The 12,589-nt window shown below is 51.9% G+C and overlaps 1 protein-coding gene and 1 long non-coding RNA gene across 2 annotated transcripts in view; one reads left to right on the top strand and one right to left on the bottom strand.

The window, feature by feature from the left end:
- The first annotated feature begins 1,950 nt into the window (after positions 1–1,950).
- LOC141572166 (uncharacterized) lies at positions 1,951–2,373 on the top strand. The gene is made up of 2 exons (XR_012497358.1): positions 1,951–2,076; positions 2,187–2,373. It is a non-coding gene; the product is annotated as an uncharacterized LOC141572166 (long non-coding RNA).
- Positions 2,092–12,589, bottom strand: part of NECTIN1 (nectin cell adhesion molecule 1) — a 71,651-nt gene continuing 61,153 nt past the window's right edge. The window contains exon 6 of the mRNA XM_019719332.2: positions 2,092–6,358. Coding sequence (XP_019574891.1) covers positions 5,811–6,358 — 548 coding nt within the window. The 3' untranslated portion in view covers positions 2,092–5,810. The remainder of the gene's footprint in view (positions 6,359–12,589) is intronic.

Here is a 12,589-nt window from a genome sequence, read left to right as displayed (position 1 = left end):
CACTGGATGTTTGGAATTTGAGACTCTTGGGAGAAATTCTTTGAGAGCAGGGACTCTGGGTGGTGTGGGACTAGGTTTTCCAGGCTGAAATTCCTGCCTGTTCCCAGGAATTTTTTTTTGCTTTCCTATTCCTGAATCCCGAGAAAAGTTGATTGGGAAATCGGGAAAATTGGCTCCTTGAACCCAGGTGGTTGATAGTATAGGCCATCACTTTGTGGAAACGATTCATCGTGGCGAACAGAAAACAGATTATATCTTGGGATTCAGGAATGGGAAAGCAAAAAAAATTCTTGAGAATGGGAGGGAATTCCTGCCTGGAAACCCTAGGTGGGACTATCTATCACAGTATCACACAGTGCCTGGCCCAGGGTGACCAAATGAATGAATGCATAAGTGAATAAATGAATTCCTCAATTCATCAAATTCCCTTAACCATCTGCAGCCAGAGGGAGTAAGGTAAGGCGTATGGGAGAGGGGTCTTTATGGTATCCAGAGAGAGGAGCTCTGGCTGCCCAGCTGTCTTAGTCCTGGGCGCACAGCCAAGATAAGGCACTGATGGGCACACCACAGGGGGACCTTAGCCACTCACGTGGGTTCTGTCTCCAGGCCATCCAGCATTTGATCCTCTGCTCTGCTGAGGGTTGGATGGGGAGCGAGTGTTGAGGTTTGGGTGGAAAGAGCCTAACTATTTCTTTCCTAAGCCTAGCTCCACTAGAAGCTAGGTGTGCCCTGGACTTCTGGTATCCTGGGGAGAGGGGCTGTATCCGGTTTCTCAAGCCCAGAGGCTTTCGTTCCTTCCATTGCCAGAGAAAGTCTTAGCTAATTTGGTGGAATGCTCTAGTTAAATGCCAATTAAGATGTTCTGTCCACTGCTTTCTTCCAATATATTAATAATGTAATTAGTATTTATTGCCTGCAAAAATTAAAAATTAACTTAAATGGACAGCCTGGAAAACTGAGGAAGTAACTGCTTAACCAACGTGCATCAACATCTAAGCGGTCTAGGGTGCTGGGTTGGCTATCCAGTGAAGGGACCAGCCAGCTGCCAACAGCTGCTGGCTTCTCCATGCCTGATTCCACCTGTGCCAGGTTCTCCATTCTGCCCTATTCATAGGTGTAGAGTATATGGCCTTCCCCAGATGTGCAGTGCTTTATGTTAGGCTGCCACCTTGGCTTCCAGCATCTCTATTTCCTTTCTTCAGGGATGTATGGTATGGATTTCAATGAAAGGAGATACTACTGGGGGTGACTGGGAGGGGGCAGTTATTTAAGCCCCTGCCACTCCCACCCCAGAATGGATTTGTCCTGCATTGCAGCCTAGAAGATGAGAAGCAGATGGTACAGGAGTGAGAAGGAGAGCAGTAAATAAGGAACTAGGAGAACTTTCCTGCAACCAGCCCCCTGGAGAGATGGGCTGTGTCTCAGAGAGAGCGTGCAGGGGATGGGGCCTGGCAGCATCCTCAAAACAGAAGATGAAAGGCTAGAGCTCCCCATCTCTTACCTATCTCCAGGGATCTAACACAACCAGTATGACCGTGCTTGTGTTCTTCTCCAAATAGCCACAGGAAGGGATTTGGCAGGAAGAAGCACAGCAGGCAATGGGGGAGTGAAGAAGGGAAAACTGGAGAGGGCCTGAGTGGGAGCTCTGCGTGTCTGGGACAGAAGGGGCCTACACTGAGGAGAGCAGAGGACTCCGGCCAGCACAGGGCCCTTCCTCTCCACTGTTAGCCCCCAACGTCTGAGGACATGCACCTGAAAGGGCTCCCTGCCTGTGCCTGCGCAGGCCAAACCCGCCCAAGGCTGCTGTCCATAGTCTTCCTGCTTGTGTGGAAACCGGTTCAATGGTAACCTGTGAACTACGGGGGAGGACTCAGGCTGGACCCTCACATTCTCCCTTGGGACTTTTGCAGGGGTCTGCGTCACTGTTTCAGAACAGTAGAATCTGTGCACAGGGGTGGAGGCTCCCTTCCCTTCACTACCGTGCTGGTCACATCTCCAGCTTTGCCCTGTCACCAACCCCATGGCTGTGGAGAAGGAAGGGCACAGCCACTCCAGGGAGATGAGGAATGACACAAGGTAAGGCCACCAGCATTGTTTTAAACACTTTATTTATAAAAAAAGTACATTTTTTTCTTTAGTATGTATTTCAACCCATCAGTTTTTTTGTTGTTTGTTTTTTAACACAGGTAAAAGAGGGTGATGCAAACACCCCCGGGTCAGAACCAGGAGAATCTGCTAGGCCGTCCCTGGGACCACAGATGAAAACAGTGACAAAGAAACTAAAGCAAAGCTTGTGCACCACTCAGAGGGGAGGGGTGGCAGCTTCTCCTGGATTTTGTTTCCATTTATACAAAAAACATCCATTTTTTTCTGGCCAAGAATACCGTTCCTCGCAGCAGGAGTCGGGAGAGCAGCAGCACCAGTGGGGGCAGGGCTCCTCTGGGCGGCGGCAGCAGCAGCAGCAGCAGCAGCAGCAGCAGCCCTCACTGTCTGGGCCCTGGCACAGGGCCTGCTTCCTGGGCACCCATGCCCAGGGCAAGTCTCCCTGTGGGTGTGTGGAGCCTGGGACAGACCCACCTGCTGCTCACTAGGAGAGGGTGACTGGTGACAGTCAGACTTCAGAAGACTGTCTGGCCTCTAGGAGGCCTGGGAATACGCCCTTCCTCCCAGATGAACTGCCCTCACCCACCTAGCAATCCCTGGTTCCTCTGCTTGGAGAAAGGCAGAAAAGTTATTGCACCAGTGATTAGGGCACCTGGGAGGGGGCTGGCGGAAGGGGCACGTGACCTGGGAACAGGGCTCCTGAGAGTCTCCCTTACAGCCTGAGCACTGGAAACCCGTCTTTCCTCAAAGGCTTCAGGAGGCGTAGCCCATGCCTCTGCCGTGTGTGCGTGTCTGCGAGTGTGTGCCTGTGCTTGGGTGTGTCGGAGCTGCGTGGCCCCATGTGAGTACGTGTATGTGCTGGGCCTGGCGTGGCTGCACTGGCTGTGGTCACTGGTTCTGTGCTGCTGCTTTTCAGCTCCTTCCAATAAAAGGGACTCAGATGGTTTTACATATATTAGGACAATATCAAAATCTTAAGGAAACGGGTACAGGTGGAGTAGGGGGTGGGCAAGGACAGGAAGAGCAACCAAAGGCAGAATGACAATTGGGGACGTCTTGGCACAATTAATACCAAGTTTATTTCATTTCCAGCAAAGGGAGAAGCTTAGCTCAGTCTGGTGTCATGGAGAAGCAAAACATCCTTATCTCTCTGCTGGGCCAAACCTCCCCTTTGCCAGCTGGCGGTGTCTGTGGGCAAGGTACCCACAGCTCCACAAACTTGGGGCACAGAAAACCACATCTCCCAGGCCCAAGTGCCAATCCCTGACTCATGCCCATGCTCAGCCTTGGGTAGCAGCTAACCTGCTGGGCTCCTGGTAGGGCAGGACCTCCCACGTGGCTCAGGCACCACAATTTGTGCTTTGCTTGGTGGGGTGTGGGGGTGGTGGTATGAGGAGGTGTCTTAAGGGGGACTCAGTGCTTTGGTTGGGCCTGGGGGCCTCCTAAGTCCATCATAAAGTGAGGAATAGGGGCTGGCAGTGCAGGGTAAGGGAGACGCACGAGGAGGATTCCTTTTAGTCTTATGGTTTCAGGGGACAGAGAACGACTCTATCAGGCAGGCCTCTGGAATTTCCTCCTACCTGGGGGCAAGAGGACCAGACAGAGGTGTTATAGTGGCATGAGGTGGAATGGGACAGTGATGTAACATGGAAAAGGTCCTCTGCCCTGGGGGGGGGGGGGACACTAATACTGCTGGGAGAAGCAGCCCCACTCCTTCAAACCCCTCTGCCCTGTGGCAACAAAGACTCCAGAATTTTCTCCCCCAACTCCATTCCATCCAGTACCCCCCATGCCAAGAGGGGAGAGCTGCCCCAGGGCTGGCATGGCTTCAGATTTCTGCTACGTGGCTACTGGGTGGCATGGGCTGGGACTAGGGTAGTGTGGGCCAGGTGAGGGTGGTCCAGCTGGAGGGTTCAGGGTGGCCAGGGCAGAGAGCTGGCTGGGGGTCCAATAACAGTACCAGGGAAGGGAGGAATAGGGCAGGGGCCTGAGAGCTCCCCTGGGAAGCCTATGGCAGCGCAGGCTAGTGCCTGTGGGCACAGAGTGGTCTGCACGCCGCCCTCCCCCCCTAACACTTGCCATCACATAGAGCCCTTGACACCCTGGGCTGAGTTACTTGGAATCCCAATGGGGAGGCATGAACCTGCCTTTCCCATCCAGGGTCTTTCCCATCTAGAATGTCGGCAGGGAGGTGGGGGCAGATGGAGGAACTGAGGCACTTTGAGCTGGGGTGACTGAGAGGGCTAGGAGGGGCCTTCCTCCATTGTAGAGATGGGAAGGCCGAGTGTTGGGGGACTGACAGGAACCCAGGGCCCATTCAAGGGGCATCTACAACTCAAAGGGAAAGCTTCTCCAAGGCCCCCTCATCTAGAACAGAGACCAGGGACAGTGAAGAGCAGGAGCTTCTGACTTGGGACCCCTGGATCCCACACACCCCTTGCACTTCTGGCCTTCATGGGCGAGGTGCTGCCTTCACCCTTCAGTCTGCGACCGTATTTGCAGAGATTCTACCACATGGCTTCCTTCCTCATGCCCTCCACACTGGTACTCGATCATCTCTAACTCCTGGAGGCATGTCCCTTCTGGGATCCCAGCCGTGACTCCTCCAAAGAATCAAGAGTTGCTTGCACTTGACAGATAAGGGAGAAATCTGAGAAACTTCCATGCTGTAAGAAGTAGTTTAGGGCCAGTCTGAGATCCTAGGGTAGAGGTATCAGGGGGCCTAGTCTCAGCTGCCCTGGAAGTTTCTGAGGGCTGCCCCATCGTCAGCTGGGAAGGGGGACGATGTGCAACAGAGCGGTGCAGGCCTGGGGCAGTGTCCAGCCTGGGTAAGGCCTATGAGCCCTGGGGGTACGCAGGGACAGATGGGGTGGTGTGTGTGTGCATGTCAGTATGTGTATGTGTCAGTAGAGGTATGTGGGAAGTGTGGGCCAGAGTCCACCTGGAGCCCCACTTTGTGGGGAGCAGAAGCATACTGGGGTAAAGAAGAGGGTCATGCCAGAGCTGGGCCAGCTTCACTCTCTGTAGGCCAATGAGGGAAAAACATGTAAAACCAACTAACCAGGAAAACACAGTCCATGGCCCCAGGTGGGACCTCAACTTGATTCACTTAACAAATCAGACAACTCAGGGTGCTTTGGAGAAGACACAACACACCTCTACCTCTTGGGTGCAGCTGCTGTCTAGATCGGGGTCAAAACTGCCGGCTGTGTCAGCCCATGGTGAGTGGTGATGTGTTGGGTTCCCTCTTCCTGGGAAAACAGGAGCAGCATCTGGGGGTGGGGTGGGGCTTTTCCTCTTGGAGGCCCTTCATCCTCTCACCCCCAATGGAGAGAACACAAACAAATTCCAGTGTTGGGGGGTGGGGGAGGGATGGCTCCCCAAACCCTGGAGCGAAGCCCAGTAAGACACGAATAGGGCTCGCTGCAGAGAGGGCAGGCGGCTATGGTCAGGGAGGAGAGGTACAGCAACACCAAAGCCACAGTGACCACAGCACCATGGGGAGGACTAGGGACAGGGAGGACATCAAAACAAAACTAGGTTGTATCTGCCCTGGGCTTCTAGGCTCCCTGGGACTGTAGGGCTGGCTTTGGGCAGCTGGGTGAGTTTCTGTGAGCTCCTGGAGGACTGGGTGGTAGGGGGAGGGCGGGGGGCGTGCGGGTGCGGTCTGGGTAGAAGGGGAGCAGACAGAGGCTCTGGAGAGGGGACTACACGTACCACTCCTTCTTGGAAATGAAAGACCCGTCGTTCTGAGAAACCATGTTCTCGGCCAAGTCCAGCTGCTCAGGGTCATACTGGTAGCCCAGAGTCCGGTCCCCGTAACTGTCCTGACAGGCTTCTGCCTCATCCACCGTGAAGTAGGGCCTCTTGGTGTCCTCATCGTATTTGGGGTGGGGGCCGCCCACTTTGCGCTCACCCCCTCCACCGCCCTCCTCCTCCTCTTCTTCCTCGTAGCTGCTCCCTCCCAGTGGGCCAGCCTTCTTCTCATCATCTGAGTCATCAGGGTACTGTAGGTTCTGGGCCATGGGTGGGTGGTGCTGGGGGATGCCCGCTTTGCTGTAGCCATTGCCGTACACGTGCTTCTTAGTGCTGTAGTCACCCTTGAAGGTGTGCCGGCGCCGGCGCAGGGCCACCACGACCCCGCCAACCACAATCAGCACCAGCAGGGTGCTCCCTGCCACGCCCCCGATGATGGCCGTGGGCACTGGCCCGGCTCGCCGCCCATGTTCGGGAGGAGATGGGGTGTAGGGGAATTCTGGGTGAGGAAAAGAGATGGAGGAGATAGTGTCAGTGTCTGCTCAGTGGCAGGGAGTCAGGGAGGCAGGGGAGGGAAAGCTACAGTTCCAGGGCCTCTTGGCACACCCCTCCAGAAGCCTAATGTGCAGCAGTGTTTGTGGCTAGAGCGAGAGAAGAGAGGCAGAGACAGTGGTGTAGCTCAGAGCTTCCACACTGACTTTTTCCTTGGACGTGATGCTCACCCTTATTAGAAGGGCAGAGAGGCATGGGTGCCAGCCCACCCTTGACCCCAGTGTCCACTAGATGCATTCACTGTCCCAATACCCTATGACGTAGATATACTATTAATTTCCATTTAACACCAAGGAGACTAGTCTTGGAGAGGTTAAATAACTTGCCCAAGGCCATCAGCTAATGATGGAATTTTTGTTCTGCTCCAAGTAAAGCCTGCACAAACATCACCACTACCCTGCTGCCTGACACCTGCTGGTCACTGGGTGCCTACCTTATTTCATATGCTCCTAGAATACAGGGAAGAGGATGGGTTCCCAAGTGCTGGCTCCATAGATGCCCCATGAGTGCCAGAAACCAGGGCTGTGGTTCTTGGTTGCAGTCTGGCCCTGTAGGGCAAGGTGGAGGCCAGGGGTGCTGCCAGGCTGGGCCATGACTATGATGCTCATGAGCATGACCATACAGAAAAGGGGCTTGAGAGCACAGGAGTAGGTAGGAAAGATGAGGATTACACACCGAGGACACATATGTGGGCACATACCCCTTGTTGTCATGGTGAGCCCGTACGCTTGTGCTGATGTGATGGGTGTGTATACAGGTATGTTCACACTGAGGACAAAGTGGAAACAAAAAGGTGGGAAACAAGAGAAAGGAAGCAGGTAGGAAAGCGAGAAGGCTGGGTGAATGACTTTCTTTGCCACTGGGGCCAGGCCAGACTGGTTCTGCTCTGAGCAATGCTGCCCCTCCCCTTTCTTTACAGGGCTCTGCCAGAGGCCAAGGCAGGCCAAGGAGAGGCTGAGGGAAGCGGTTCCCAGCACCACCACAGGGTGGCACTGAAGACCATAGCTGGCTTTGGTCAGGAGGAGTTGGAGGGCAGGACCAGGGCAAGCCTGGAGGCTGACCTCTCTTGTTCTCATCTCTCCTGTCTTCAGGTCAAGGTAAAGGTTTGATTTGGGCACATGCCTGGCCTCTGGGAATTGATTTCTGCCAGCTCACTCTCTGATTCAGCTTCACTCATTCCATGGGAATCCTGCTCTTCCTATGAGACATTCCCTTCTCCCAGAGCCTGAACTGCTGGAAGGGCTAATGAAAACACTGAGGCCAAAGAAGGGGCTGCGATTTGTTCAGTGGGCTGCGCTGGGCCCACCCAGATGTTACTGGCCTCTCCACATCCAGGAGTTGGCAGAGAGAAGCTCAACCACTGAAGACTCAGCTCCTCACTTGTCCCCACTGTGTCCTCAGTGCAGGTCCTTGAGTGGCTTCCCAATAAATACATATTGAATATTTGTTCTCACTGTCTACTTCCAGAATAGTCTGGGAACCTCAAGGTTCAGATGGAACACCAGGTCCCATCTGTTTACTGCCTTTAAAAGAGCTGCACACGTGCTCTGCATGAGGTGGGAGCTGCCTCCACAAGGGACCAAAGAGGCAGCTGACCTCTTCTGTACTTTCTACCTGCTTGCTACCTTTTCAGTTCTCACCCCATAATGGAATGCTCTCTCCTCTCTTCACCTGCTGCATCCATGCATCTATCCATCCATCAATCCACCCACCCAATCAGCAAACGTGTATTAAGCTTCTACTTTGTTAGTCACAAGACACAAACTCACAGTCTAGCTGAGGAACCAAATCACACTCTTAGAGACAAAGACAAAGCAGCATGCAGACATCAAGGGCATTGGCAGAAAAGTGCCTCAGGGGTGCAGGGGAAAGGGAGCACTGTGGCCTGGAGTTAGAAAAGGCTTCCCTTGCCTTCCATCACATGGATTCCTTGATCCTTGGCTTTCCTCCCCGAGAGTTCAGTCTCTGGCTGCATTGCTGGGCCTTCTCTCTCTTCCTTGGAACTTCAGCCCTTACTCTCTGCTTTCTTTCCTAGTGACAGACCTGGTCTCAGTGTCATGAGTTACCTTTATCCTGCTGGCTCTTCAAACCATGTCAGGTGTCTAGCTCTCACCAACTCTGGGACTTTATCTCCAACGGCCTCTCAGATAATATTTCCCAAACTGTAGTGCATGGAACCTCAAGCCACTGGCTCAAAGGGTCAGCAAAAACTGGGGTTAAACACTTTGGGACACGTCAGTTTAGGCAAAGCATCAGAGCCCTTCATCTTTTCATGCACACTGTGAACTTTAAGAGAATAGGATACAGTATTTCCCAACCTCCTGGAGCATGACCCCCACCCTTCTTGACTCAAGGGCCATTTTTAGGACTAGCACTTGGGTACACGCTTTGAAAACTCTCCTTTAGCACATCTTCATTTGGCATTCTCTCCACCATCTCAAACCCATCTGTCCTCACCTGGTTCACCATCTTCCCTCCAAATGCTCTCCATTCAACACCACAACTCCCATTACCATTTGTCTACTCTTCTAGTTTAGAACCTCATTTATCTTTGACTCTTCCTTCTTCAGCTCTTGGGGTCAAAATCGATCCTCAAATCTTGCTGACTCTTCCTATTCAATATCTTATCACTTTATGCCAGGTTTTACTGTTGTAGTAGAGTCCTGAATCTCACCTTCATTTGGTCTCTGCCCTCCTTTAGCTGCTCCATCCAGGTTTAATTTTCACTCCTTTCTCAAGACTAGCAATGACTTCCACACTACCTGTTAGACATGCCAGCCTGGTTTGCAAAGCTTCCGTCATGCAGCTTGATCTTGGGTTTGGCTAATGCACTGTCCTCGCTGTCCGAGTTGATTCTTTACGCAAACCTTTGCTCATGCTGTTCGTCCTGCCAGGATTGCCCTTCCTCATCCCTATTAGCCTATTTTAGTTCTTTAGTCCCTTCTGTGTGTAGCCTTCTCTTCTCCAGTACACACTTATGTTTCTCTTTAGAATTTTTACATACCAACAGTCTGCACCTCTCATTCTGGAATAAACAGTAGCTAATTCTATTCCATTAATCATATACTGACATATTACAGTAGAGCCTATGATAAAACACCCTGCAATAAATGCAAATTAGCTATGATTGGCCACAGTCTTTCTGCCACTGTTCAAATTGCTAAAGTTCTTCTTTTCTTTTTCCTTTTTTTAAATTTATTGGGGTGACAATTGTTAGTAAAATTACATAGATTTCAGGTGTACAGTTCTGTATTTGTGTTCACCACCCAGAGGCAGTTCTCCAAGTTCTTCTTTTCTGCAGGAACGATGAGAGGGTTTGAGGGAACAGCAGCTTCACAACAATTGGGATGGGCTCAACTTAGTGCTACAATTGCATACAATGTAAGTTCCAGTACATTTACTTTCATGCTTGCAGAGATGGCAGAGACCCAATGAAAAGTAAAGCTCTCCTACATTTTATTTGACTAGATTGAATTTTTTGGACCCCACTAATCACAGTATGGTAGAGTTTACAGTATTACATGTTTCACGAGAATGGTGGGTGCCCCAAACTAGTCTTTATACTCGAATTCAAAGTAAATCTAGAACCTGACCACTTATCACCATCTCCATCACCACCACCCTGATCTAAGCCACCAAAATCTCTCACCTGGATTATTGCAATAGCTGCCTAACTGGCTTCCCTGATTCCACTCTTTTCCTCTATAGACTATTTTCAACACAACAGCCACAGAGATCCCGTTAAATCTGGGGAGCTTAAATGCTCCATGTGATCTGTGCCTCTGCCCCCCTACCTCTAACTTCATCTTTTGCTCTTCTCCACCCCAGGAATTCTCAGGGCCTTTGCAGTGGCTGCTCTGCAACCCTGGAAGGCTCTGCCCCCAGGTGTCCCATGGTTACTCCCTCACCTCCTTCAGGGCTTTGCACAAATGTCCCCTTCTCACCAAGTTCTTCTCCGATTGCCCTATTTAAAATTGCAGCTCATGAACCCCCATCCACAGAATTTGGGACCCCCTACCCTCCTCTTCTTCTCTTTTCCATATCACCTTCAAAATGACTTTTTCAAATGTATTTTATCTATTGCTTGTTGTCTGTTCCCTTTGTGCTAAAACGTAAGCTCCACAGGAACAGGGACTTCGGCTCACTGGTGTATCCTCAAGTACCTAGATTGCCTGGCACATGGCTGGAGTTCAAGAATTAGTTAAATGAATTCTATAAAGGCAAGGCTATGCCTTAGAGGTGAGCCTTGCTCTAGGCAGAGCAAATATTCAGGAGACACGTAAATAAATGCATGCATTGGGGACCTCATTTCATTGGAGGGACAGGAGGAGTGGAGTGGAGTGGTGGCTTGGGGACAGATGATACTGGACCTCTTTCCTTTCTAGGCCCTCCTGTTTAACTTACTGTTTTTCCTAGTCCTAGGGAGGTTTGCTCTACCCTGGAGATATTTTGGGACCAAAGGAACCCAGGTTGTTTTGGCTTCTTTAGGGTCAGGCTTGTGTAGAGGCAGAAGAATGACTAAGATGACCTTCCAGCATTGCAGACTTCAGAGTGAAGATGCCAAGTGAGGGTACAAAAGAAAGGAGCAGATATAGGGACCTGATTAATTCATAAGCAGAGGGGGTTGTTTGGGGTGGAACGCAGCACCCACCCCCTCCACTTCTGTCCTTCCAGCTGTCACATTCAGCCAGTAGCTCTTGTCTTTGTGCCAGGAGCAGAGTCTCAAGAGCTGCAGCTGGGAGGGGAGAGCAGAGCTGAGCAGTGGAATAGGGTAGCTTGTGCTTGCTGGCAGGGGTCCAGCCTGCATCCCTCACCTCCTCTAACAATGGGGGCAGCTCAGCCCTGTTCCTGAAGGATTGCAGCCTCCCCTCTGGGGCAGTATGGGTTCTGCATTCTTTTGGGGCCCTGCTTTCCAGACTGAAGTAGGTGGGCTGTTGCGGGGGCTTTGGATGGATTTGAGGTAGGATAAAGAGTTAGGGTTTAGGGGGCCGTCCCGGTGGCTCAGGCGGTTAGAGCTCCATGCTCCTAACTCCGAAGGCTGCCGGTTCGATTCCCACATGGGCCAGTGGGCTCTGCCCCCTGCAACTAAGATTGAACACGGCACCTTGAGCTGAGCTGCCTCCCGGATGGCTCAGTTGTTGGTTGGAGCACAGGCTCTCAACCACAAGGTTGCCAGTTCAATTCCTTGACTCCCGCAAGGGATGGTGGGCAGCGCCCCCTGCAACTAAAATTGAACACAGCACCTTGAGCTGAGCGGCCGCTGAGCTCCCGGATGGCTCAGTTGGTTGGAGCCTGTCCTCTCAACCACAAGGTTGCCGGTTCGACTCCCGCAAGGGATGGTGGGCTGTGCCCCCTACAACTAGAAACGGCAACTAGACCTGGAGCTGAGCTGCACCCTCCACAACTAAGACTGAAAGAACAACAACTTGAAGCTGAACGGCACCCTCCACAACTAAGATTGAAAGGACAACAACTTGACTTGGGAAAAAAAAGGCCTGGAAGTACACACTGTTCCCCAATAAAGTCCTGTTCCCCTTCCCCAATAAAATCTTAAAAAAAAAAAAAAAAATGAGTCTGGCTAGGTCTCAAAAAAAAAAAGAGTTAGGGTTTATAGCCTGGATCTGGGATCTGGAGGTGGCTTGGGGTTAAGAAGAATATTAGGGCTTGCTTCTAAAACCAATGCAAGCAGGCAGGAAGTGCTCCGGCATCAGAAGATTGAGCTAGGAAGCTGTGAGAACTACACCTCCCAGCATGCAGTGTGGTGGGCCACAGGGAGAGTGGGAAGGACTGAGGTCAAACTCTGGGAAGCCCTTCTCCTGCAGCTGCAGCAGCTGTGCATCTGTCAGACCATTGGACAGGGCCTTGTCAAGCTGTAGGAGAACCGAATCCTCCCAGGGTGTGGGTGCACCTGCCTTCTCAGACTCTTCAGCACACTATCATTTGCCAGCCTAGAGAAAGGCACATCTGCTCACAGCACAGCCATGGGCTCCCATTTGCACACTGAGCACGCAGAGAGTCACTCGCCTGCCTGCTGGTGCATGTTTACATGCTCAGAGACACACACCCACACTCATGCTCCAGCATGTACACTCGCAGGCTCACACCCCTTCTCCCTTCTAGATGTGCCTTGAAGCCCCATCAGCCCTTGGTCTGAAGAACGCCAGGCCTACTGGGCAGA

The sequence above is a fragment of the Rhinolophus sinicus genome, linkage group LG06 (genome assembly GCF_036562045.2).
Source record: "Rhinolophus sinicus isolate RSC01 linkage group LG06, ASM3656204v1, whole genome shotgun sequence".
NCBI classification, from domain to species: domain Eukaryota; kingdom Metazoa; phylum Chordata; class Mammalia; order Chiroptera; family Rhinolophidae; genus Rhinolophus; species Rhinolophus sinicus.
This window is presented reverse-complemented; position numbering and strand designations above follow the sequence as displayed.